A 24,338-nucleotide genomic window follows, 5' to 3' on the forward strand; every position below is an offset into this window, starting at 1 on the left:
TCTCCCTCTTCCGGCTCTGGCTGGCACTACTGGAGGACGCCCGCGCCTGGCTGCTGGTCTTGCGACGCCCTGGTCTTTGAAAGTGGAGTCCTATACCTTCTTCACATAGAGAAATAGAGTTTTATATGATTTATCATCGGTGCAATACATAACAGGAGAGAGACGACCAGAGATTTTTGGCTCGATGGACTGTGTCTGGGGAAGAGGCGGGAGACGAAAGCCCCGTCCGCGATGAAGGAGACCTAAGCAGCGCAGTGAGATGTGTGGAGACCGCTGCCCGTTGTTGTGTCACGAACTGAAGAGGCCGGTGGAGATGGAAGTACATTAACTGTATTACCATCCATGGTAATCTACCGTCGGGGGACAAGCTGCGACTGTAACTAACCGACTGACCGGCTGAAATAGAGATCATTCGCTAACCGCGGTTGTTCGCCAAATAAGATTGTTTGCTACTCTTTGTTTGGATATAAGCATATGATTAAGGTATTTTTAAGTTAAGACTGGATTTCTCTGTGTGTGTATATATATATATGAGGATTATATCGGTGGTGACATTAGTTCATCCGTGGTTTTCTCTCTTGCACAATTGGATCAGTATCTGGAAGCTGAATACACCGAGAGTGACAATATGTTTTTAGCCTAGCAAAGTGCAGTGACTTGTCCTGCCAGTGCTGCACACAAACCGCTTACGTCTCTCTCTCTCTCTCTCTCCCCCAAGCTCAGTACCAACCCTAACATATTGATATAGCATGCTGTGCTAAGGCACACGCTACTTTAGCTTTGCACTGAAAGAGAGAACCTAGATATTTAACACTATTGATATACAGTCTAGTCTTCGGTTGTTTTAAAAAAAAATCTGCACACATGTCCAAATACAGTATATACAGGATAAATGTACGGGCTCTATTTTTCTTCAATACAACCCAAATAGGAAAGGGATCTCCTGGAAATTAAAATCCAGCACTGTCACTTTATTGATTAGAGATAATATTATCGTTACTAAGGGGATACTTTGACATGTACAACTTTTTGTTTGCAAATTTCCTCCACCGAACACTCGTCACATTGACAGAGAAAGGATTTGACAATCATCGTTCAGCCCCCCACCCCACCCCACCCTTCCCCCAAAGTGGAACGTTAGCATTCGTCACTGAAATCAATGGACACAGCTAGCTAGCTTAGCGCTGCCAATGTACATGCTACCCATGTACATGCTACCCATGTTTTCAATGACAAATGCTAACAATGTTAATATTCCATTTGGGGGGAAATTAATGACAAACGTCCCAACCTTTTCCACCAACGGGAAACACTAACCAAGTGTTTAGTGAAGAAAAATAAAGAAATCCGATAAAGAACACTAAAGTTTTAAATGTCACAGGATTCCTTTAAGCAGCTACAGGTACTTTGATCATGTAACTACTGACCTATAGAGTTTAGATCTCTTGTACTATAGGGGGGGGGGGGAGGGGGTAGTTGAGTACAACATTGCTACTTCTTAAAGGAGAAAAAAGTATTTTTAGAATAGTTATAAGCGTTGTACACTGTCAAAAAAGAGATTTGTGTACATGTGCAAGTATGCATACATGCTGTATGTGTGTGTGTGTGTGTGTGTGTGTGTGTGTGTGTGTGCGTGCGTGTGCGTGCGTGTGAACTATTTGTCCTACGTCAGGCTCTAGGGGAACCAAGGATGCCACTGTTACTGGGAAGACATAATCATGATTTATTTATGAATTAATTTATTCAGAGATAATGTCTAACTACCAGTTTCAGATCTTTGGACCTTATATGTGATATTAAATGGAATGCTTTGTGTTCTTTCTGTACATTGTACTGTACCTAATATAATCTAAGTACTGGAATCTGACTTGATGTTGTTTATATTTAAGAATAGAACTTTATAATTTATAAGTTTTGTATAGTTCAGAAAGATATCGCAACATTTGTATATTGTAAAAAAGAAAAAGAGAAAAAAAATAACAGTTTTGCAGATGACTCACGGCACATTAACCCAACTGGTTTCGCCGATTGTGATTTGGTATGACAGACTCTTGGGAGAAAAAAATCATCTTTATTTTGCTGATTTTAACAAGACTGAATAGGTGGAAGCTACCATTCATATAATGCTGTCACCGTTCTGCCACGTTAGATTAAGTGACGGATTACTCTGGATAAGGAAAAACTAAGATTTGTTTTCAGAAAATAAGGAGAGGGGGGGGGGGCCTGATAGCAGACGAACCCTTTAGTTTGAACATGCACAACACGTCTTTTACATAGTGCTCGAGCTCTCGTACGTTCCCTCCTTGTATTCCAGGCTTCCTAAACCAATGCTTGTGGCCATTTTCCTGCTTGTATTTGAGCCAAAACACACATTTTGTGAACAGTATTGCCACTCTGTATCAGCATGTGTTCAAATCAAATGTGAGAAATGAAATGTAGTTTTTTTTTTTTTTTTTTACCTAAAGAGGATTCGTACAGAGAATGCTTGTGTGTCGGTCTTATAAAGGCTGCTGACATTTGAAAACAAAGCATCTGTAGATGTTGATGCTGCTATTGCAGCCACAAGAGGGCGCTGGCAAGAGGAGTGTGTACATTGTCCCCTGGCAGAAGATTAAGATTATTGTTTCAGACATGCAAGTAAAAGGTTAGTTTGGGTATTTTCAACAAGCTATTGGTTGGTCTGCATGCCTCTTTCATAATTCAAATTATTTTGTGTGTAATTTTAAGATAATGTCCGGATCAGAAGGCACTGTTTTGATTATGTTGTACAGACTGGGATATGCTACTATAAACAGACAACTGAATAACTTCTGATGAGCAGTCATATTTGAGATAAACAGTATTTAGAATGTAGGCCTACGCAAGATAGTAAAAAAAAAAAAAGTTTGACGCTCATGTCCTTTGAATTGTTTGTAAATCCTAATTTTTTTCGTGAGGGCCTCTGCAGGACTGTTTTTTTAACCAGAGATTTGGTGTTGTTCCCAGGGGTCTTCTTGCAATAAACTGATTTACATACACTGTTGTTTCTCATGCGTGCTTCAGCTGCCCCCCGGTTTGCTTGCATAGCACAACAATAAGGGAAGTGTGCTCTGTTCGTTTTGACAGCAGGTCAACATGTTAGCTTAGCACAATGAATGGAAGTGGACATGTACTTCAGGAGAGGTGTTAGTTGGACAATGTGTAGGCTACCCGTACATGTCCGCTTCCATTCATTGTGCTAAGCTAGGCTAACATACAGTGCATCCGGAAAGTATTCATACCCCTTCACTTTCCCCACACTTTGTTATGTTACAGCCTTATTCCAAAATGGATTCAATATTTGTCCCCCTCAAAATTCTACACACAATACCCAATAATGACAAAGTGAAAAGTTTTTTTCTTATTTTTTGCAAATGTATTAGAAATGTAAAAGAATAAACACATACGTACATAAGTATTAATTTCACACCCTTTACTCAATACTTTGTTGAAGCACCTTTGGCAGCAATTACAGCCTCTAGTCTTCTTGAGTATGATGCTACAAGCTTGGCACACCTCTCTTTGGGCAGTTTCTCCCATTCTTCTTTGCAGATTGTCTCAAGCTTCATCAGGTTGGATGGGGAGCGTCGGTGCACAGCCATTTTCAGATCTTTCCAGAGATGTTCAATCGGGTTCAAGTCTGGGCTCTGGCTGGGCCACTCAAGGACATTCACAGACTTGTCCTGAAGCCACTCCTTTGTTATCCTGGCTGTGTGCTTAGGGTCGTTGTCCTGTTGGAAGGTGAACCTTCGCCCCAGTCTGAGGTCCAGAGCGCTCTGGAGCAGGTTTTCATCCAGGATCTCTCTGTACATTGCTGCATTCATCTTTCCCTTGATCCTGACTAGTCTCCCAGTTCCTGCCGCTGAAAAACATCCCCACAGCATGATGCTGCCACCACCAGGAGGTAAACGGTACCCCCCCCCCCCCTCCCAGTGAGCTGTGGTGTTCCACAAGGAAGCATACTAGGACCGCTACTGTTCCTAATTTATGCAAATGACATGTCGTCAGCTTGTGACTGCAACTTGTTCCTGTTTGCGGACGACTCAGCCCTGCTGGTCTCTGACAAGAACAAGTTACAGGTTGAAAAAACCCTCAGCTCGGAACTAGGCAAAATCTGCATATGGCTCGCCGATAACAAACTATCATTACACATGGGCAAAACAGAGTCCATTCTCTTCGGTTCAAAGAACAAACTCAGCAAGACCGACGGCTTCTCAGTTACAGTGGGTGACAATATTGTCACAAGGAAAGATGAAATTACCTACCTGGGTTCCATCCTAGAGGCTAATCTTTCCTGTGACAAAATGGCATCCAATGTAATAAAAAAAGTCAACCAACGAACTTGATTCTTGTACCGGATCTCCTCTCTGGTAAACAAGAATACCCACTTTCAAAAACACTCTCAAAGAACACCTACGGGAGACTGCAATTCGAAACTGGCCCCTGCAAATGTCCTAACCCAACCCCCTCCAATGTACAGCAAATTACCAAGTATGGCTTTGTCAATATTCCAATGTACTGTGTACATTAATCAGACCAGACAATTTTGTTTCTCATGGTCTGAGAGTCCTTTAGGTGCCTTTTTGGCATACCATTTTTTCACATTTCTTTTTTTTAATAAATGTGGCCAAGATCAGATTCCAGTGTGAACTGGTCAAGTAAAGTTCAAGTTTCAAGTTTGCTTTTATTTGTCACGTATAAAGTACATGTACATTACAGTGAAATGCTTGGTTCTGTATGAGCCCCTGAGAATGTGCTTCATACAGTTAAAAAAAAAGTAAGTAAAAGATGAATAAGTCCCAACACGATACAAATATACAATATACAAACTAAAGTACAACCTAAGTACAATGAAGTAAAAATGCAGACAATGACAATGCACAAATGAACAAGAAAGTAATTAATAATTTTGACAAATGTCAATCTAGAATGACATAAAAGTTGCATGACTATTCACTCAGACTGAGGTCACATTGCAAAACAATCTGACTTGTATCTGATTCAGGACCACATATGAAAGTGTCCCAAATCAGAATTGAAAATATCAGATTTCATGTGATGTGTGCTGTTCAGACTGTCGTGGAAAAAAAAAGCAGATCTGAGTCACATAATATGAGCAAAGAGATCAGAGATGAGATGTAGGCCACTTTCGTCTGACTGCAGTCTTGAACATAGCCATATGATAGACCTCATGCACTGACAAGAAGAATACTTGTCTTTTTTTTCATCTAACACAGAATAGAAAGCCCTATTAATGGGCTGACCCATATCTTTGTACGGTACCAAAAGAAAGAAATAACCAGAGGAAAAACTTCCAAGGTTGCCCATCACCTACCCAGCAAGAAATTCCAGGGGTGGTCACGTGATCTAAAGTTGACGCTCTCGCGCTCCTCTTCTCTGGTTTCCCAGCGCGTCCAGTAGACTGTGGCTGAACTCACAGCCGCTGGTGACGCGCGGTAAGCGATGTAGTCGAGCACTATTTGGGAACTCTGGAAATTCCCAATAATGAAAGCGAAACACAAGAGACAAAGCAAAGCCCATAAAGTATGACCTCGTCTTCTGAAGTATATGGACCGTCCGTAGTTAAGACAAAAGCTTCGAGTGTCTTGTTCCAGAAAACTTCGCAAAAGGTACGTGGGAGTAATCGGGGCTCTGTTCAATAAACAATGTAATGCGCTATACCAATTTAATAGACTTGTTGTAACATTTGCTATTATTTATGCATTCAGTGTCAAAACAGGTTGAAGTGATACGTTTCACCATTTAATTATAATAATATATCATGCAACGCGAACGACACATTGGTTCATTCTCGCTTAAAGGGACAATGACTGAATTTCAGCTTTTTGAACATGTTTTACCTGGTAATGCTCAGTCAGTCTCCATCCATAGGCAGACAATAGAGAAGTCTGTCCTGTCCTGCCCCCTAATGTGTGACGTCACAGACGTACACAGCTCTGTAGAAAAGGTGACTGCATGATACTTTTCTGGGAATAATAATTAAATTAAATTAATTAAATAATCTCTTATTAAAGTAGTCCTGTAATGTATAGCTAATTTTGGGATGTAAAAGTTTAGGCAAATAGCATTCGAGTCTACAAAGTCAGTCTCCCTCCCTGGTTTGATTCTCTAGTTTCAAAGAAACCATAGCTCTCCAGTCGTTTTGGAAGAGTTGCATGTATTGACAGGTATTGAGTGATTGATTGAGGAGGACTGTCCTTATAGTCACGACTCACGAGTACCATGAGCCATGATAATTCCTGGTACTTGCGTTGATATTTGTTTGTTTGTTTATTTGTTTACAGCTACAGTTGTAAGAAGCCTAGCTTCTCCCTCCTCCGTTCTCCTCTCGTCCTTTATAATAAAACATGGTAATTCATCGCTGAGGCCGAAGCATTTTTAGGTTGTCCTTGGCTTGTCTTATCAAAAAACGCTACTTATTTGGCCAAAAGACTTGGAGCAGCCACAGATGACTGTGAAATACATATACCTATAAGCATCAGAAAATATATCGTCACCTAAAAGCGTGCATTTTTCTTGAAAATGTCGCAACACTTAGATCTCCCATTTGCTTGATAACTCCAGGCATATATCATTTAGATAATATTCTAAAAGTGTGTTGTTCACTGTCATCTCAAGGCAAACGGTTGTCACACCTTCTCAAAGTAGGCCTATGTAGTGAGAGTTTACACCTGATATTCTCCTAGTCTGTAAGGTGAGCTTTTAATTTTATCCCTTTTGCTAAAAATGTCAGGACAAACTGGATCTGACTCGACGTCTAACATACATACTTGAATCCTTGAATCAACTCCATTGTTGTGTACAGTATAGTGAGCATGCAGTGACCAGATGTTTGTCAATATGACACTAAAGCCTCTTTGTCATCTGTTAAAGAGATTGACTTTTAGTGCAAAAGACAGATTTCTGGCACTCCGTGTTATGAGAACATGTATCAGCAGAAAGGCATTTTAACTTATGGTCCTGCAGCTCACCAGGGCTTGTTTGAGGTTATGAGGGTCTGATCCAGAGAGATTTTGTTCAGGTACTTCTCTCTCTTTCTCCCCAGGCCAGAACAATGTTTCTGCCTACCATATGTCTGTCGTTTAGTAAGACTTTATTGTCAATGTACACAAGACAATTGAAACGTGTCTTTGTGCATATCCCCCCTAGTTACACATACACACAGTCCTCATATCCACACACACACACACACACACACACACACACACACACACACACACACACACACACACACACACACACACACACACACACACACACACACACACACACACACACACACACACACACACACACACACACACACACGCTAGCTTTGGTACAACTCTCCTTGCATTTCCGGCCCATAGTTTACCTGTCCCTCTAGGTAGTGTGTAAGATAAGATAAGATATTCCTTTATTGATCTCCTTGGGGAAATTTGGGCAGTATGGGGGAGGGGGGATTGGAGGTACAGGTATGGGCAGGGTAATAGTAGTAACATATCTGTAGAAGCATTCTAGTAGTCAAATCAAGAGTAATCAACAGTAATACATATACGACAATAGACACAAACTGGCCCATCTCAAAGCGCCTTAGCTGCCTACCACCTATATGATTCCATTCTCTCTGATCCAACACGTCCGGTCGAGCCAGCCAGCCAGACACTTCTCTCAGAACAGGAGGCTCTGTGGTTTGGGGAGACGAAAATGATGTCATGTCTTTTGCTGGACGAGGAAGCTGCCACTCAGGTTTCAGTCGTCAGGATAAAGCGTATACCCTGGAGTGCTGAAGCACTGAGCACTTTCACAGGACGGAGCCCGTGTAGTCCGTCTGCAGCTGGACGTGAAGTCAACCACTTTGTTAAGTTCCAGCAGTCTCGAATAATGCTCAATTCTGACCTATTGCTCAGATCAGATTTTTGTGTTTTTGACGTGTTTTTTGGCGACAGCTTTTGTTTGCTTTGTGTTTTCCACCCAAAATGAGCTTTGTTGTAGTGTTTTTTAACCAGTAATGTAGGTTACCCACCATTATCCATAGATAAACCTATCTCAAACCCTGCCCTCTTTTCTTGATCCTCCAAATCACAGGAGGGGGGGGGGGGGGGGGGGGTTGAGATAGGTAAATTATGCTGGCTATTGCTTGTCAACAATAAAGAAGATGGGCGTAAAGAATTGTGACAAATGTCAATCTAGAGTGACGTGAAAGTCGCATGACTGTTCAGACTGAGGTCACATTGCAAAAAATCTGACCTGTATCTGATTTAGGACCACATATTATGAAAGTGTCCCAAATCAGAATTGAAAAGATCAGATTCCATGTGATTTGTGCTGTGTTCACACTGTTGTGGAAAAAACTCATCTGAGTCACATATAGTATGAGCAAAGAGGTCAGATTTGTGCCACTTTCGTCTGCAGTCTTAATAACGCAGCCTTTGAAGTCAAAAGAAGGGTTTCGCTCCACTCTGCACGGGGGGAAACCAATGTCAGGAATTCAGAATATTTGAGCCCAAGAGTGAAGAAATTAGCCTCTAAATCTGTTGCGAGGGGGAGAGCGCGTCCCCTAAAAATTCCCCTCAGAGTCTAACCATACATTTATGTGACCGATGTGTTCCCCTCTCAGTTCCTGGCTGGCTGCGGCTGGTCTGGTCGTGGGGTTTGAGGCCTGCAGGGCGGAGGCGTTTGACCCACTTCCCTTTGTTGTGTTTGGGTTCATCTGGTCTTTTTCCATATCGCCACACTTTAGTCAACGATGACGGACTCATCGCCGCTTGTGTACATTCGCGGTACGTGCAGTGGATTCATACCACCACTCGGTCCGTTATCTTATTTACTCACCCCCCCCCCCCCCCCCTCCCGTGCCCCTCCTCCATTCCTATAAAGCCCTCGTTCCCCGCTTGTAGATATATAAGCGCATAAGTCAAGATATTGGACACCTCCTCTCTCGCTGGAGAGCTAGATCCTTGGCCTGATCCGTGATTCCTGGTACTAATTTAATGGGGAGTAGGCCCACTCACTGCAGTGCTTTTTATTTTAATGGAAGAGCAAAAACAAACCCAGCCTTTCTCCGCGGTGACCTTTCAGTGTGGAAACTTGTGGTTGGGTGGAGCTGCTGGTGCCCTGACACTCCCTGGTTCCTCTGACACAGATTTAGCGCCGACTCGCTCCTTCTTATTGCTTCCATATTGTGTGATTGGTTTCTTATACGAACACGAAAGCGGGATTGTCTCTTCTTCTCACTTTATCGCCCGGGTGGACGGTGAACGTGGTTATCGTGGATCTGTCAAAGCCGTGTAATCTTGAGGTCAGGTCACGTTCGACTGACAAGAGGCACCGGAATCTTGACATCCCATCTCTGAGGGGAAAACTCCCCTGGACAATTCCCAGATCTCTCTGCTTGTATAAATTTAGCAACCTCTTTTCGGACCCTAACCTACAGGATACGTGCCAGTAGGTTCATCTGAACTCACCCTGAACCACTGACCCCGGGCCGATAGGGCTCTGGTATGCGGCCCGACACAGACACGACGGTCTGGAGGCTTGTTTTCCCACTCTAAGTTACGGCGCCGCTTTTCTCTTCTTTTTTTTATCCACTTTTTCTCCTCCTGTTTTTCTGTGTTTTTCTCCCATCCCAATTTAGTTGTGCCAATTCCCCCCTCCCCTTCCTGGTCATTGCTTGCATGTGCCCCCCACTTCCCACTGGTCGGTCTAGGGAGGGTTGATAGATACTATCGCATGTCCCCTCCGATACATGCGGAGTCAGCCAGCCACTTCTTTTCACCTGCCAGCGCGGACTCTCATTGGTGAGGTGTAACGTGTGGGAGGCTCACACTACCCTCACCATCTCCCTTCCTCGCTGTGCAGGCGCCCTGACCAACCTGTAGGGGTCGCTGTTTACAACGACCAGATTACCACCCACCGGCTTCCCTCCCGCTGACTCTGCCAATTGAGGCAGTATAACGGCCGGCCAAGCCGGAGGCAACGCTGTAGGGATGGGTACCTTTCACATTTAAACCGATACGGTACCGGTACCTGTGAATCGATACCGGTACCCAACGGTACCTTTTTTCTGTACTTTAGTTTAAAAAAATTAAATGTACCTACCTCAGTTGTGAAAAAAATATCCAAACTTCAAATAACTACAATTTCGACCGTTTTCGGCTTGCCATTGCCCCGACTGCTTTGTTGTTGAATCAAGTCAAATCCTAGGTAAGCATATATTGTGCGTGTCTCACGCGTTGGTGACAAGTGCTCAGTCCGCTGCGCCACCCAGCCACTATGCACTTTTCTCTTTTTGAAGTTCCTCAGCAATACGTTTTCAAGCAAATAAACCCTCTTGTCTGTCTATCTTTCTCCCCTGTACGAACGCAGGCACCACACACACACACACGCACGCACACATATACTGTACAGACGTACATAATATACACACACACACATACACACACGCGTGCATACAGTACACACACATACACCCCCCACACACACACGTTAAACATATACACACGCACACATGCATGCACACACACACACGCACGCACGCACGCACGCACGCACACACACACACACACACACACACACACACACACACACACACACACACACACACACACACACACACACACACACACACACACACACACACACACACACACACACACACACACACACACACACACACACACACACACACACACACACACACACACACACACACACACACACACCATCTTATGGGTTGCCTCTGATAGCAGTAACAGGACCCCCCCTGAGGGAGTCCTTATCCGTCAGTGTTCCAGGGTAGCAGTGCATTTATGCAGCTGTGGTCCAGCAGCAGCAGTACAGCTTGAGGTCGGGTCATCCCTCAGGGCCCTGGATGTCATCCCTCAGGGCCCTGGATGTCATCCCTCAGGGCCCTGGATGTCATCCCTCAGGGCCCTGGATGTCATCCCTCAGGGCCCTGGATGTCTTCCCTCAGGGCCCTGGATGTCATCCCTCAGGGCCCTGGATGTCATCCCTCAGGGCCCTGGACGTCATCCCTCAGGGCCCTGGACGTCATCCCTCAGGGCCCTGGATGTCATCCCTCAGGGCCCTAGATGTCATCCCTCAGGGCCCTGGACGTCATCCCTCAGGGCCCTGGACGTCATCCCTCAGGGCCCTGGACGTCATCCCTCAGGGCCCTGGACGTCATCCCTCAGGGCCCTGGATGTCATCCCTCAGGGCCCTGGATGTCATCCCTCAGGGCCCTGGACGTCATCCCGTCATCCCTCAGGGCCCTGGACGTCATCCCTCAGGGCCCTGGATGTCGTCCCTCAGGGCCCTGGACGTCATCCCTCAGGGCCCTGGACGTCATCCCTCAGGGCCCTGGACGTCATCCCTCAGGGCCCTGGACGTCATCCCTCAGGGCCCTGGACGTCAGGCAGCCTGGTTGCCGAGCAGCACCTCCCAAACTTTGATTTAACAAAAGATAACAGGCGGCTCCCTTGAGAGACGTGTCCCAAGGTGGTCGGTTTGTAGAGACTGTTGTTTTTGTTTGCTCCTGCTCGTCATTCAGATGTATCGGCGTGGTGTGTTTTTTGGCGATGGCTTTTGTTAGGTTGAGCTGTGTTTTTTATTAAAAATGTTTACCCAAAATTTGCTTTGTGATTTTGAACCAGAAATGTAGGCTACCCACCATTATCCATAGATACATTACCTATCTCAAACCCCGCCCTCTTTTCTTGATCCTCCAAATCGCAGGGGGGGTTTGAGATAGATCAATTATGCTGGCTATTGCTTGCAATCGTCAAATTTTTCTCTGTTTTAGTCTATTCTAGCTATAAAGCTATTTGGCATATCGCGTGGCGAAGGGAACGGCATCCCGTCTACCTCCGGTCAATGGTCTCTAACTACACACCCTCAAGACCCCTCCACTCTATGGCTTCTGGCCATCTCAGACCCACTCCTATCCAAGCTCCGGGAGGGTCATCAAAGAGAAGCCGCCTATTCTCGGTCCTCGCTCCACAATGATGGAACGAACTTCCCACCACAGTTAGGACAGTCTAAACCCGACCAATCTTTTGCTGTCGACTAAAGACACACTTCTTCAATCAATATTTGAAATGGAAAACCTTCTAACCTTCTTACTGTCCTCTACTGTCATGCACTTTTCCTATTATACTAACTAGTGCTGTCAGGCGATTAAAAATATTTATCTAATTAATTACAGGATTTGTAATTAATTAATCTAATTAATCGCATAACCATTTTATGCCTGATATTCTATATTCTATATTCTCATTTGGTTCATTACAATTGACTCAAAATAAAATTTGCATTCAATCAATCACCGCGCAGATTGATTGATTGAATGAAAATGTTATTAACAGATTGCAGAATGAGTACAGTACAGCTCAATACACACAATTGTTAAGGGCATGCAGACCAGAGAGACTTTCGTCTTGTTTACATCAGGGTCCTCCATTTTCTATTCATAATGAATTGTAAGTAAGGGTGCAACTTGCACTGTGCAATCCATTCTTTGTGGATCTAGCCCACAGTATTTCTGACACTGGGAATACATTCCCTGAGATTCATAGATGTCCCTTGAATCAGATACCAAGAACATGCAAATGGACCATATTAAAAAAAAGTCTGTAAATGTGTATTCTACATTCTCATGGAATGAATGAGATAAAAAAAATTATATAAAAAAAAGAAATGTATATAAAAAAAAATACTTTTTTTTTGTAATTAATTTTGAGTTAATTTTCATAACTCGATAATTTGCTGTGTAATTAATTAATCTAATTAACGCGATAAACCGACAGCCCTAATACTAACATATACTAACTTGACACTGTAGCACTCAAGTTTGAACACTTCGATGAACATGGTTACTCAGCTGATAGAGTTGTGCCCTTCCTGCTGACTTGTCGTACAAAACTTGTAAGTCGCTTTGGATAAAAGCGTCAGCTAAATGACTAAATGTAATGTAAATGTAAATTGGTATGGGCGTCACATATAAATGGGCCAATTAAGCTTTTATTGTCTGGGTGTAAGAAACATAACTGAATGTGCGCAGTTCATTTCTACCATATGAGGGCTGGACATAGTGTTGTTCCTGTTGAACTGGGGAGGCCTTTACGTCTTCAGTCGTCATCTGTCTTCTTCATCGTGGTTTGAGAAGAATGTGCAGTTCTATGCCTTCATTGTAGCTGAACACGCAGCTGTTGATCTAATTGAGACGGCATCATTTGGCGTTAGCGCCCCAGTTCCCTGTACAAACTAGGATGACCACACGTCTGTGAATGCTTCATCCACGCTGTGATGGAAAACCACAGGCATGGGCAGGGAATTACAGAGACTTTTCTTCAGCTGTCAGCAGAGGCTTGCAAACAGTCCGCTTGTGATTATAGTAATGTAAACTATGGGCTATGATGTGCGCACACATGCCCAGCGACGCTTTGCTTCGCTTCTCAGCCTTTGGAGGTCCGTCTCCTGGTGTGCCGTTGGAAGATACATGATGCTGTACGTCACATGGAATCAATCACAACTCCGATGCAATACACTCCCATCACACATCAAAGAAGCCCCATCCGTAGACATTTTTATGTCCCACCTCAAAACCCACCTGTTCAACTATACCCTCACTCCTGACCCTCCAACACCTGCATCACTTACATTTCAGGGCTCTACAATGTGAGCATTTCACTCACATTTGCCCCTAAAAACAGATTTGTGCGAACCTTAAAACTAATTTAGGATTACAGTGTGCGAGTAATAGTTTTGCGTAGTGGGCGTGTCAATGCACAATTGTAATTTCATATTAGCCACAGAGCAGTGCGGACCTTCAATTTTAGAAGCTATGACATCTAGCTATTCAGCCCTGCATTCGACAGCTATGTAACAACTCATCTTGTGAGTCACTCTGTTTCTATGTGCAACGAAAACTCTGTGAGCAACGGGTCCAATGGTCGACTCTAACATGCTTTGCATCCTCACCATTCCTGTAAATGCTCAGAGGCATCCAATAGTGAGGGAAGGGGGGGATGAGAGTCTCTCTCTCTCTCTCTCTCTCTCTCTCTCTCTCTCTCTCGCTCTCTCTCTCTCTCTCTCTCTCTCTCTCTCTCTCTCTCTCTCTCTCTCTCTCTCTCTCTCTCTCTCTCTCTCTCTCTCTCTCTCTCTCTCTCCTGAACCTAATTCAAAAGGAAGATATTGATGGACAGTAGCTATAGTATATAGCTCAGGCCTAAAAAAAAAGAATGGCTTGTTTACGGTTGCCGACCGACCCTGCCGATTTAGGTGCGACCCAATATATTTTATGAGTAAAAAATTCAAGAAATTCAAAATTCAAAAAATCAAAAATCCTTTTTTATTTTTTTGAATAAAGTTTCATAGAAATCTTAGTCAAACCTTTAGTATTATGGATATTAAACATGCTGGCAGAGTACATGCATCCATGTTGTTGTAAACATTTTAATTAAATAAAGAAATTCCCTATCCATAGTCGCCGTGGGAAAGAATAAAATAAAAAATAAAATAAAATAAATTCCCTACCTACCCATGGCCTTAACTGACAACCAACAGGAAACAAACAATATTTTTTGTTATGCCTCAGGGTGTGTGTCTTGGATGGGGATGTGGTGGGTTTGACGTGGTGGAGATTGATGTGTGGGGTGGGGTGTTTGGCAACTGAAGTATTGGTATTAAATTCCTCAGTCTAAAGAGATGACCTTGCCCCTGGCAAGCCTTCTAGTGATCCATTGTTAAAGCGCCTCCGAGTGAATCTCTTCCAGTAATGAAAAACACTCTTATCTCAGTCTTTGGATGAATCCCACTCACACTCCTATCACAGATAGCTGATAAATGACATTATTAAATGTAGCGTAATACTAAAACAAACTAAAAGCTCAAGGACTCCTATGAGCCAAAGCACTCATGAGTTATACCTTATTTCTATTGGCTTAGTTGCCTACACTGTTAAAGTCTACATTTCAGAATACAATGGGGCTTAGCTGTATATTTAGGTTATTGTATTATTATATGAATGTTTATATGTTTATTTTTATAACCTAACATTGAAACAGCATTAGGAATATTGATTGGATTTAGATAAAGTAATTTAACAGTCTTATTTGTCATAGGGCCTAACAAAAATAATGGGTTGGTTCCGGTTGCCGACCGACCCTGCCGATTTAAGTGCGACCCAATTTATTTGATGAGTTTAAAAATAAAAATAAAAGATTAAATTTTCTTTTTATTTATTTTTTTTACAATAAAGTTTCATAGAAATCTTAGTCAAACCTTTAGTATTATGGATATTAAACATGCTGGCAGAGTACATGCATCCATGTTGTTGTAAACATTTTAATTAAATAAAAGAAATTCCCTATCCATAGTCGCCGTGGGAAAGAATTAAATAAAAAAATTTATAAAATAAATTCCCTACCTACCCATGGCCTTAACTGACAACCAACAGGAAACAAACAATATTTTTTGTTATGCCTCAGCAGCTGTAACAGAATAATTGTATTATTGTTGATTATTTATGTTTCAATAGCGTTTCAATTATAATGAATTAAATAATTGTATAAAGAATTTTCCATGTTCTGTCATCTAATAATATATTCCATTACCTTTCCATTAGTAGTCATTAACATTAAAAGGACCTTTCGTCTAGTAGGCATGGGCCAATGTGTGATTTTGGTGGTATTATGTGCTATTGCACAGATGTTTGTCCCTTAGTATGCACAGTATAATATGCATGTAATAAATAGTTTGTTAATAACTCTGTGTTACTTGAAAATGTTTCACTGTGCTCCTAAATTTCTTTGTGTGCTCCTAAATTGTTTCATTTAGGAGCACATGCGCTCCTTGGGGAAAAAGTTAGCGTAGAGCCCTGCATTTACACATATGTACTCACCTATATATTATTTATTTGTTTATAATTTCTAGATGTTGAAGCGTACCTACTAGTTCATTAAAAGTTTCTCCATCATGTACCGACTCACGCACGCACACACGGCACGGACAAACATGTTTACTAATGGAAACAAACTTCAGTTAATTTGCACACCCACTGTTAGGATGTTAGGAGGATAGGATGAGCAGCGTGGGACTGAGCGATATGCCCAAAATATACAATATTTATCTTTTGACAGTGTAACGATATTTGACGGTATTAGTTTGTCGGTACAAATTACAGTACAATATGATATGACTTTTATGCCTTTATCTTGTAATATAATTGTCATGGTGCTAATTAATTAATTTAAATGGTCTTTTACATTGTTAATACTACTGCAAAGGACATTTTATGTATGTATATTTTCTTTTACAAGTAAATATATCATGGATGACAGTATAAATGGTGCATTTATATAGCACTTTTATCCAAAGTGCTTTACAATTTGTTCCTCACATTTTTACTCATTCACTCACACATTTACACACCGATGGCAGAGGTAACCATGCAAGGTACCAACCTGCTCATCGGGAGCAATTAGGGGTTAAGTGTCTGGCTCAAGGACACTTCGACACACTGCCTAGGAGGAATGGGAATCAAACCAGGAACCTCCGGATTACCAAACGACTGCTCTACCTCCTGAGCCACTGTCGCCCCCATAGTATAGTATAGTAAAAGTATATGGTATAGTAAAAATCCATAACTTTGCATGGATCCATGACTTACATACATTTATATTTGGTATACCTTTATTTGGTATAGCCTACCTCCCACTAGGGCTGTGTGATTAATCATGTTTCAATTTCAATTACGATTTTGTCTTCCCACGATCATGGAAACAAGATAATCAAGATAAAAAGAGTATTGTGCCGCATGAGGGCTGGGCGATATGACGATATTATATAAATATCGGGTACAGTTCATTAACGATACACTTTTTTAACGTATCGTGGATATCGTGATGTTTTGCCCAAGAGGATTGTGTCGCGTCAATCTGGTCCACCCCGTTCAAACTTTTGAACAACGCCGCTCCCACACACACACTACTGCATCAAAGTTAGTACGTATGATTAACAAAGGCATTCGTTTTGTGGCATCAACATTATATAGTTACACGTTATATAGTTACACATCAGCGTATTTACCCAAACATAGCAACGTCCAATGACGACATAGATAGCAAGCGTTACTGTTCATATCTCAGTCCGTGCCGAGTTGTGCGTGCCCATTCTGCAGTCTGTTAATAAAGTTTTCAATCAGACAGATGTATGGAAAGGCTTTTATTATAACATTTGTTGCAGTAAAATCATTATGCCTCGTTGTCATGCTGCGGTGCGCTAGTAATCACTCGTCGGCTGCGGTGAGCTGTTGTTGTTGTCGTTGAGCTGAGCTCTCGTTAAAATCAAGGAGGGCATTCAGGAAGTAAAAAAAGAATAGCGCTGCTTGCCGATTGGTGCTAAGAACAGCAGGGCGGGTACAAGCGGTGTGACGTAATTGGCAGACTCGACTGTCAATCAAAATTATTCTGTTGCCGGCTGAATGATTGAACGAATGAACGTTATTAACGATTGCAGAATGGGTACAATACAGTACAGCTCAATACACAACAGTGGACTGACTGGAGGATGAAGACCAGAAAAAGACTTTCGGCTTTTTTACATAAGGGTCCTCCATTTTCAATTCATCAAAACATTTAGAGACATACAAATATACAGTAGTTTCATAAAAATGCTAAAATCCTATTGATTGATTGATTGATTTAAAACTTTATTAACATATTGCAGAATGGGTACAGTACAGCTCAATACATACAATTGTTAAGGGGATGCAGACCAGCGAAAGACTTTCGTCTTGTTTACATCAGGGTCCCCCATTTTCGATTCATCATATTTCATATCTAAATTATATAATATCTCATTGCTAAATATATGCAATATATAATCTAATAATCCAATAATCTAAATCTAATATATAATATAAAAATGCTAAATGCATGGGTATTTTATTTTGTCTTTAATGTTAGCTTGCAAACTCAAATACTGTCTTGGTAAGCCTCATAATGAATTGTTTGGGGAAAAAAAGAAAAACATCGTGATGCGTATTGTGTATCGCCGAAAGGTCAGAAAATATCGTGATATCATATTTAGGCCATATCGCCCAGCCCGGCATGATGCTCTCATTTTGTCTTGTGTTCGTCTCCCCCCCCCCCCCCCCCCCCTGGTGTTGAGAGGGAGGAGGGAGCCACGGCACGTTCCTCCAGTTATTTTGAAATGTCTTTGGTAACTTGTAGAAGATGACAGAAAGGCAGCTTTTGGTCGAGAAGAAAGGTAAAACAAATCCAGTCGTTGTCATATCATGTTCTGACATAAATGAGTAATTGTGTTAAAGGGGAACTATCTTATAAATGGCCTTTTTGAGTGTTTAGCATTGTTTCCTAGCTATGTGAACTTATATTAATATGATCTATGTCTCAAAATTCTCATATTGGCGCATTCTTCCAATTCTCCTCTCACAATATTCACCCTCACTGAACTGAGTCGTTTGAAAATGTGCCTATATGTGATGTCATATAGTCACTGCTGCATGTTAATGTTCAGGGGAAGACGACGCTCCGCAGTGGTTTAGGAGCCCAGGCTCAAAACAGCTCGAGATCTTGAGGTAGAAAAATGCTGTTTTTGAGGACTTGATTAGAAATACAAAACAATGAATAAAAAAATATATATATATTACAGAGGTGTTCCATAGACTCACATGAATTGTGTAAAAGTGCCCAAATAGTGAAAGAAATAGTAAAATAGTTCCCCTTTAAATAATCGTGATTATGATTTTTGCCATTATGGAGCAGCCCTACCTCCCAGCCCTGGCCCAGCATGGTTTCAGACAACATGGGAGCTCAACAGTACCATGGAACCTGAGGATGATAGTGAAGTAACAACCTCTAAAGCCACACACCTCTGTGTATATAAAGCTCCCCGGCCCATCGGACACTGACACCATTCATTAGTGGCTTGCAGCCAGCATAGCCCCCACTGGGAGACAATAATGGGCTTTAAACCCAAATTGCTACTTGGAGTTCTCACAAAGTCCTCATATGCTTTTCTATAAAAATTTGATTTATGTGCCTATATATATAATGTGTGTGTGTGCACACGCACTGTGAATATAGCTCTCAGTTGGCTATTTGTGTTTGAAAGTAAGTAGTTATGTGTGGGTACGAGTGTGTGTTTGTGCATGTGTGCATTGTGTGTGTGTCCGTGCGTGTGTGTGTGTGTTTGTCTTTGTGTTTGTTTCAGTGTGTTTATCTGAGGAACAGTGTGTCTCTGTGTGGCAGAGCCAGAGGGTCTGCCTGCGGTCCTGTGTGGGCGAGTCGTGCTCAGATGTGTCTTTGTTATAGCTTACAGCTGAGGCTCCAACACCCACCCACCCATTACCCACCTCCCATACACACATATACACTTGCACTGTGGTCAGTGTATAGACTTCAGAGTAAAGAGAATGCTATTGAGGTGTTTATTTGATGTGATGCTCACAGCGTTGTGGAGAACTTGCAGCATCCGATTGACTTCCTTGGGCCCTCAGCATTACACCTGCCAAATGGAAAGTTTGTTGTTATAGCGCCACCATCTGGCCAAATTTGACACTGCACCCCCTTGTGTCCTCAGCAATACACCTGCAAAGTGTGAAGTTGATTGGATGACCGGTTCTTGAGATATGCCTAAAGTTTGTTGATATACCACCACCATCTGGCCGAATCGCACCAAATTCAGTACTGCACTACCCTGGGTCCTCAGCAATACACCCACCAAGCGTGAAGCCGATCGGATGAACAATTCTGTTTCTCAGGGAGAGTTAAACCTTCAATATGGAACGTGGACATGTAATGTAAGCTGTGTCTCAATTCAGGGGTTGTAGCCTTCGAATGACGCGGTCTACAAAGGTGTGTCCTTTGTAGACTAGGGTGTGTCCTTCGTAGACCAGGGTGTGTCCTTTGTAGACTAGGGTGTGTCCTTCGTATACTAGAGTGTGTCCTTCGTAGACTAGGGTGTGTCCTTCGGAGACTAGGGTGTGTCCTTCGTAGACTAGGGTGTGTCCTTCATATACTAGGGTGTGTCCTTCGTAGACTAGAGTGTGTCCTTCGTAGACTAGGGTGTGTCCTTCATAGATTAGGGTGTGTCCTTCGTATACTAGGGTGTGTCCTTCGTAGACTAGGGTGTGTCCTTCGGAGACCAGGGTGTGTCCTTTGTAGACTAGGGTGTGTCCTTCATATACTAGGGTGTGTCCTTCGTAGATTAGGGTGTGTCCTTCGGAGACTAGGGTGTGTCTTTCGTAGACTAGGGTGTGTCCTTCGTATACTAGAGTGTGTCCTTCGTAGACTAGGGTGTGTCCTTCGTAGATTAGGGTGTGTCCTTCGGAGACTAGGGTGTGTCTTTCGTAGACTAGGGTGTGTCCTTCATATACCAGGGTGTGTCCTTCGTAGACTAGAGTGTGTCCTTCGTAGACTAGGGTGTGTCCTTCATATACTAGGGTGTGTCCTTCGGAGACTAGGGTGTGTCCTTTGGAGACTAGGGTGTGTCCTTCATAGACTAGGGTGTGTCCTTCGTAGACTAGGGTGTGTCCTTCGTAGACTAGGGTGTGTCCTTCATAGACTAGGGTGTGTCCTTCGTAGACTAGGGTGTGTCCTTCGGAGACTAGGGTGTGTCCTTCGTAGACTAGGGTGTGTCCTTAGTAGACTAGGGTGTGTCCTTCGTAGACTAGGGTGTGTCCTTAGTAGACTAGGGTGTGTCCTTCGTAGACTAGGGTGTGTCCTTCATAGACTAGGGTGTGTCCTTCGTAGACTAGGGTGTGTCCTTTGTAGACTAGGGTGTGTCCTTCGTAGACTAGGGTGTGTCCTTCGTAGACTAGGGTGTGTCCTTAGTAGACTAGGGTGTGTCCTTCATAGACTAGGGTGTGTCCTTCATAGACTAGGGTGTGTCCTTCGTAGACTAGGGTGTGTCCTTCATAGACTAGGGTGTGTCCTTCATAGACTAGGGTGTGTCCTTCGTAGACCAGGGTGTGTCCTTCATAGACTAGGGTGTGTCCTTCATAGACTAGGGTGTGTCCTTCATAGACTAGGGTGTGTCCTTCGTAGACCAGGGTGTGTCCTTCGTAGACTAGGGTGTGTCCTTCGTAGACTAGGGTGTGTCCTTCATAGACTAGGGTGTGTCCTTCGTAGACTAGGGTGTGTCCTTCGTAGACTAGGGTGTGTCCTTCGTAGACCAGGGTGTGTCCTTCATAGACTAGGGTGTGTCCTTCATAGACTAGGGTGTGTCCTTCGTAGACTAGGGTGTGTCCTTCATAGACTAGGGTGTGTCCTTCGTATACCCCGAAGTTAAATGAGACGGTCTGGTCTACGGAGGAGACTGGGGCTGACGCATGCCCAGTTAAAAGGAGGCGTCCTCTTGGTGCCAACATTGGGGAAGCCCTCACGTCATGTCTATCTGTTCTGCTTAACATCTTGCCTAGAGACTACAGTTGAAAACTAGCTACCCAGTTAACACTGGCATATTTACAGTGGTAGTACTCTGTCATTACTGTTGAATAATGTGCACTGTCCCTATTCAAATAAACATAATAAACTAAACTAAACTTGCGGGCAAGACCCCCCGCATTTCATTGTATACTTGTATGCCGTGACAAATAAAACTCTTGTATCTTGTATCTTGTAAACAGCACACACATATGCCCATATATGGACCAAGATAGGCTCAAAATGGCCTTCAGCATCATCTGATTCAAACGAATTAAGCGATGATTTTATCTAGATTAATTGATTATTAATATATGTTTATTAATCTAGCTATTAACTGGGGAGATTGATAAATTACAGATGAAGGAATATAGCAGGATGATCAGTTATCCCTCCGAACAACCTCACATTGAACCATTTATTTCTATGGTTACGACCAACCTCACATTGAACCATTTATTTCTATGGCTACGACCAACCTCACATTGAACCATTTTATATATATTTTTTTAGGATTTATTTTTTAGCGTTTATCGCTTTTTACTACTGGGCAGTCCAGTAGAGAGAGATAGAGGAGGAACGGGAGACAGAGTGGGGGGAAGACATTCGGCAAATAACGACGGGTTCGGGAATCGAACCCGGGTCGGCCGTGCCGCGACTCAGCGCGTTATGTGGTTCGCCATTGGGGCGCCCGAACCATTTATTTCTATGGCTATGACCAACCTCACATTGAACCATTTATTTCTATGGTTGGGAAATGTTTTGATGTAAATACCACTTAAAATTCAATGCTAAAAAAGACAAAGAATACTTTGATGCGGATGAAGGATATTCTTTCCTAACTCATCAAAAGCGGAATGTGACAGAGAAAGTCATAATCAGTCTTGTAGCCTCCATAAAAAATGGAATCATACAGGGGCGCCCTCGTGGCGCGCCGCCACATAGTGCCTCGCACACCTACGCGGCCGTCCCGGGTTCGCCTCCAGCTCCCGGCGATATTTGTCGCCTGTCTTCCCCACTTCCTCTCCCGTTCTCCCTCTCCTCTATCGGTCCTGCATGACCAGAAAAGCTGTAGAAATGCAAAAAATAATAATAACATTTTAAATTTTAAATTTTTATCATACCACGTTCAATTGATTTTCACAGCGAAGATTATCATAAACTAGTCTAATCCAACATTTTGAAACTTTTCAGCTGCATAGTTTTTCATAGTTACCAATACGCCATACACATTTATTATGCCTTAAGATCAACACTGATACCACAAATCATTATGAATAGGAATAGTTTTCAGTAGGACAGGCCTCAACCAAAGAAACTGACCTATCTCAAACCCTGCCCTCTTTTCTTAATCCTCCAATCACAACTGTCGACTACTCGATCAGTTGATTTCACCGACAGATCTGTACAATTGTATTTCCCACTTGCAATCATGCAGAAGGGCCTCTTTAAATCTAGTGTTCATCATGTGCGTATCATCATTTCTCTGGAAATAATTAATTCAGGAAAAAAAGCACAAAAAACAACTACATAGACTAACTTTTGTCTTGGTCGACTATAAGACCGAACTGACCCGACCAATGGACTAAGAGGTGACAGCTCTATTTCTTTCAGATACCCACTTTTATTTGTCTCTGTTCTGTTGTTCTTCTTCTCCTCCTCTCTCTGCCATGGTGGAGGTGATGGCGATGGCTTCCTTCCTGTGTGAAATGGAATACTAGACATACTCTGGTTCTCACTGTGTAGAGCTGCCAGAGATTTGAAGGGCTGCCGACCTAATAGTTTCAGCCTGGCTGGACAGAGAGAGCAAAGGAGATAAAGGGTGGGTGGATTGTTGTCTCCCAGTGCTGAGAGTCTTCCGGGCCAGATGATGGCGCTATAGTGCGTGTCTGTTCTTCGTATATCTCGAGAACTGTTCATCCGATCGGCTTCACGCTTGGTGGGTGTATTGCTGAGGACCCAGGGGCGTGCAGTTCTTAATTTGGTGCCATTCAGCCAGATGGTGGTGGTATATCATCTTTCTGTGTCCCCATATCATCATTATACCATTCTAGAAGAACAACATCGCTATGGAAGTCTTTGTTATGCTGTATATTAAGACATTTCAGCAACAAATAGCGTTTCTATGGGAAGGGGAAAGGGGGGGGGGGGTTGTGCCGCTGGAATCGAGGCCGTCTGAGCAGCTGGGAAATGAATTCTAGGTTGATGTGTCGATGAGGACATGAGAACCAAACCCTGGCAAGGTGAGTAAGTTACAGATGAGGAGGAAGGGAGGGGGGAGGGCAGGTGATGAGAGGAAGAAGCTCTGGACAGAATAGAATGTATAGGATTATGCGAGACAGAGAGACATTCAAATCATTCCACCAGAACAGCACCTCTGTACTTCTGGCTGCGGCCAGAGCAGGAATCTCCTTTGGTAGCACCACAGCTAAAGTGTCTGGTCTGCTGTTTGTTTGTCTGACTCACAGGCCTCCAGCTGCTGAAGACGTGAATACAGACCCAGACGCACAGCGACACAGTAGAGAGAAACATGGCCTCCAGCACACTGCCCAGCAGTACCACTACTGGCCAGATGGACCGGAGTGGTAGCTTCTTCAAGGTAAGAACTGACTGGCTGACTGACTAGGTGGCTGACTGACTGGCTGACTGGCTAGGTTGATGGACTAGCTGACTGGGTGTGTGGTTGACTGACTGAGTGACTGGTGATGACTGACTGTTGATGGACTAGCTGGCTGGGTGGGTGGTTGATTGACGGACTGACTGACTAACTACTGTAGGTGGCTGACTGTTGATGGACTAGCTGGCTGGGTGGGTGGTTGATTGACTGACTGACTGACTGACTGGTGACTGACTGTTGATGGACTAGCTGGC

At 43.1% G+C, this 24,338-nt stretch overlaps 1 protein-coding gene across 2 annotated transcripts in view; it reads left to right on the forward strand.

Annotated features, from left to right (window-relative positions):
- The first annotated feature begins 5,483 nt into the window (after positions 1-5,483).
- LOC311231563 (ras and Rab interactor 2-like) overlaps positions 5,484-24,338 on the forward strand; it is a 106,156-nt gene continuing 87,301 nt past the window's right edge. For both annotated transcript variants that reach the window (XM_084318186.1, XM_084318187.1), the window contains exons 1-2: positions 5,484-5,648; positions 23,936-24,066. In XM_084318186.1, the coding sequence (XP_084174312.1) occupies positions 23,998-24,066 (69 nt within the window). In that variant the 5' untranslated portion in view covers positions 5,484-5,648; positions 23,936-23,997. The remainder of the gene's footprint in view (positions 5,649-23,935; positions 24,067-24,338) is intronic.

Source organism: Notolepis coatsorum, assembly GCF_963971535.1.
Source record: "Notolepis coatsorum genome assembly, chromosome: 7".
Taxonomy (NCBI): domain Eukaryota; kingdom Metazoa; phylum Chordata; class Actinopteri; order Aulopiformes; family Paralepididae; genus Notolepis; species Notolepis coatsorum.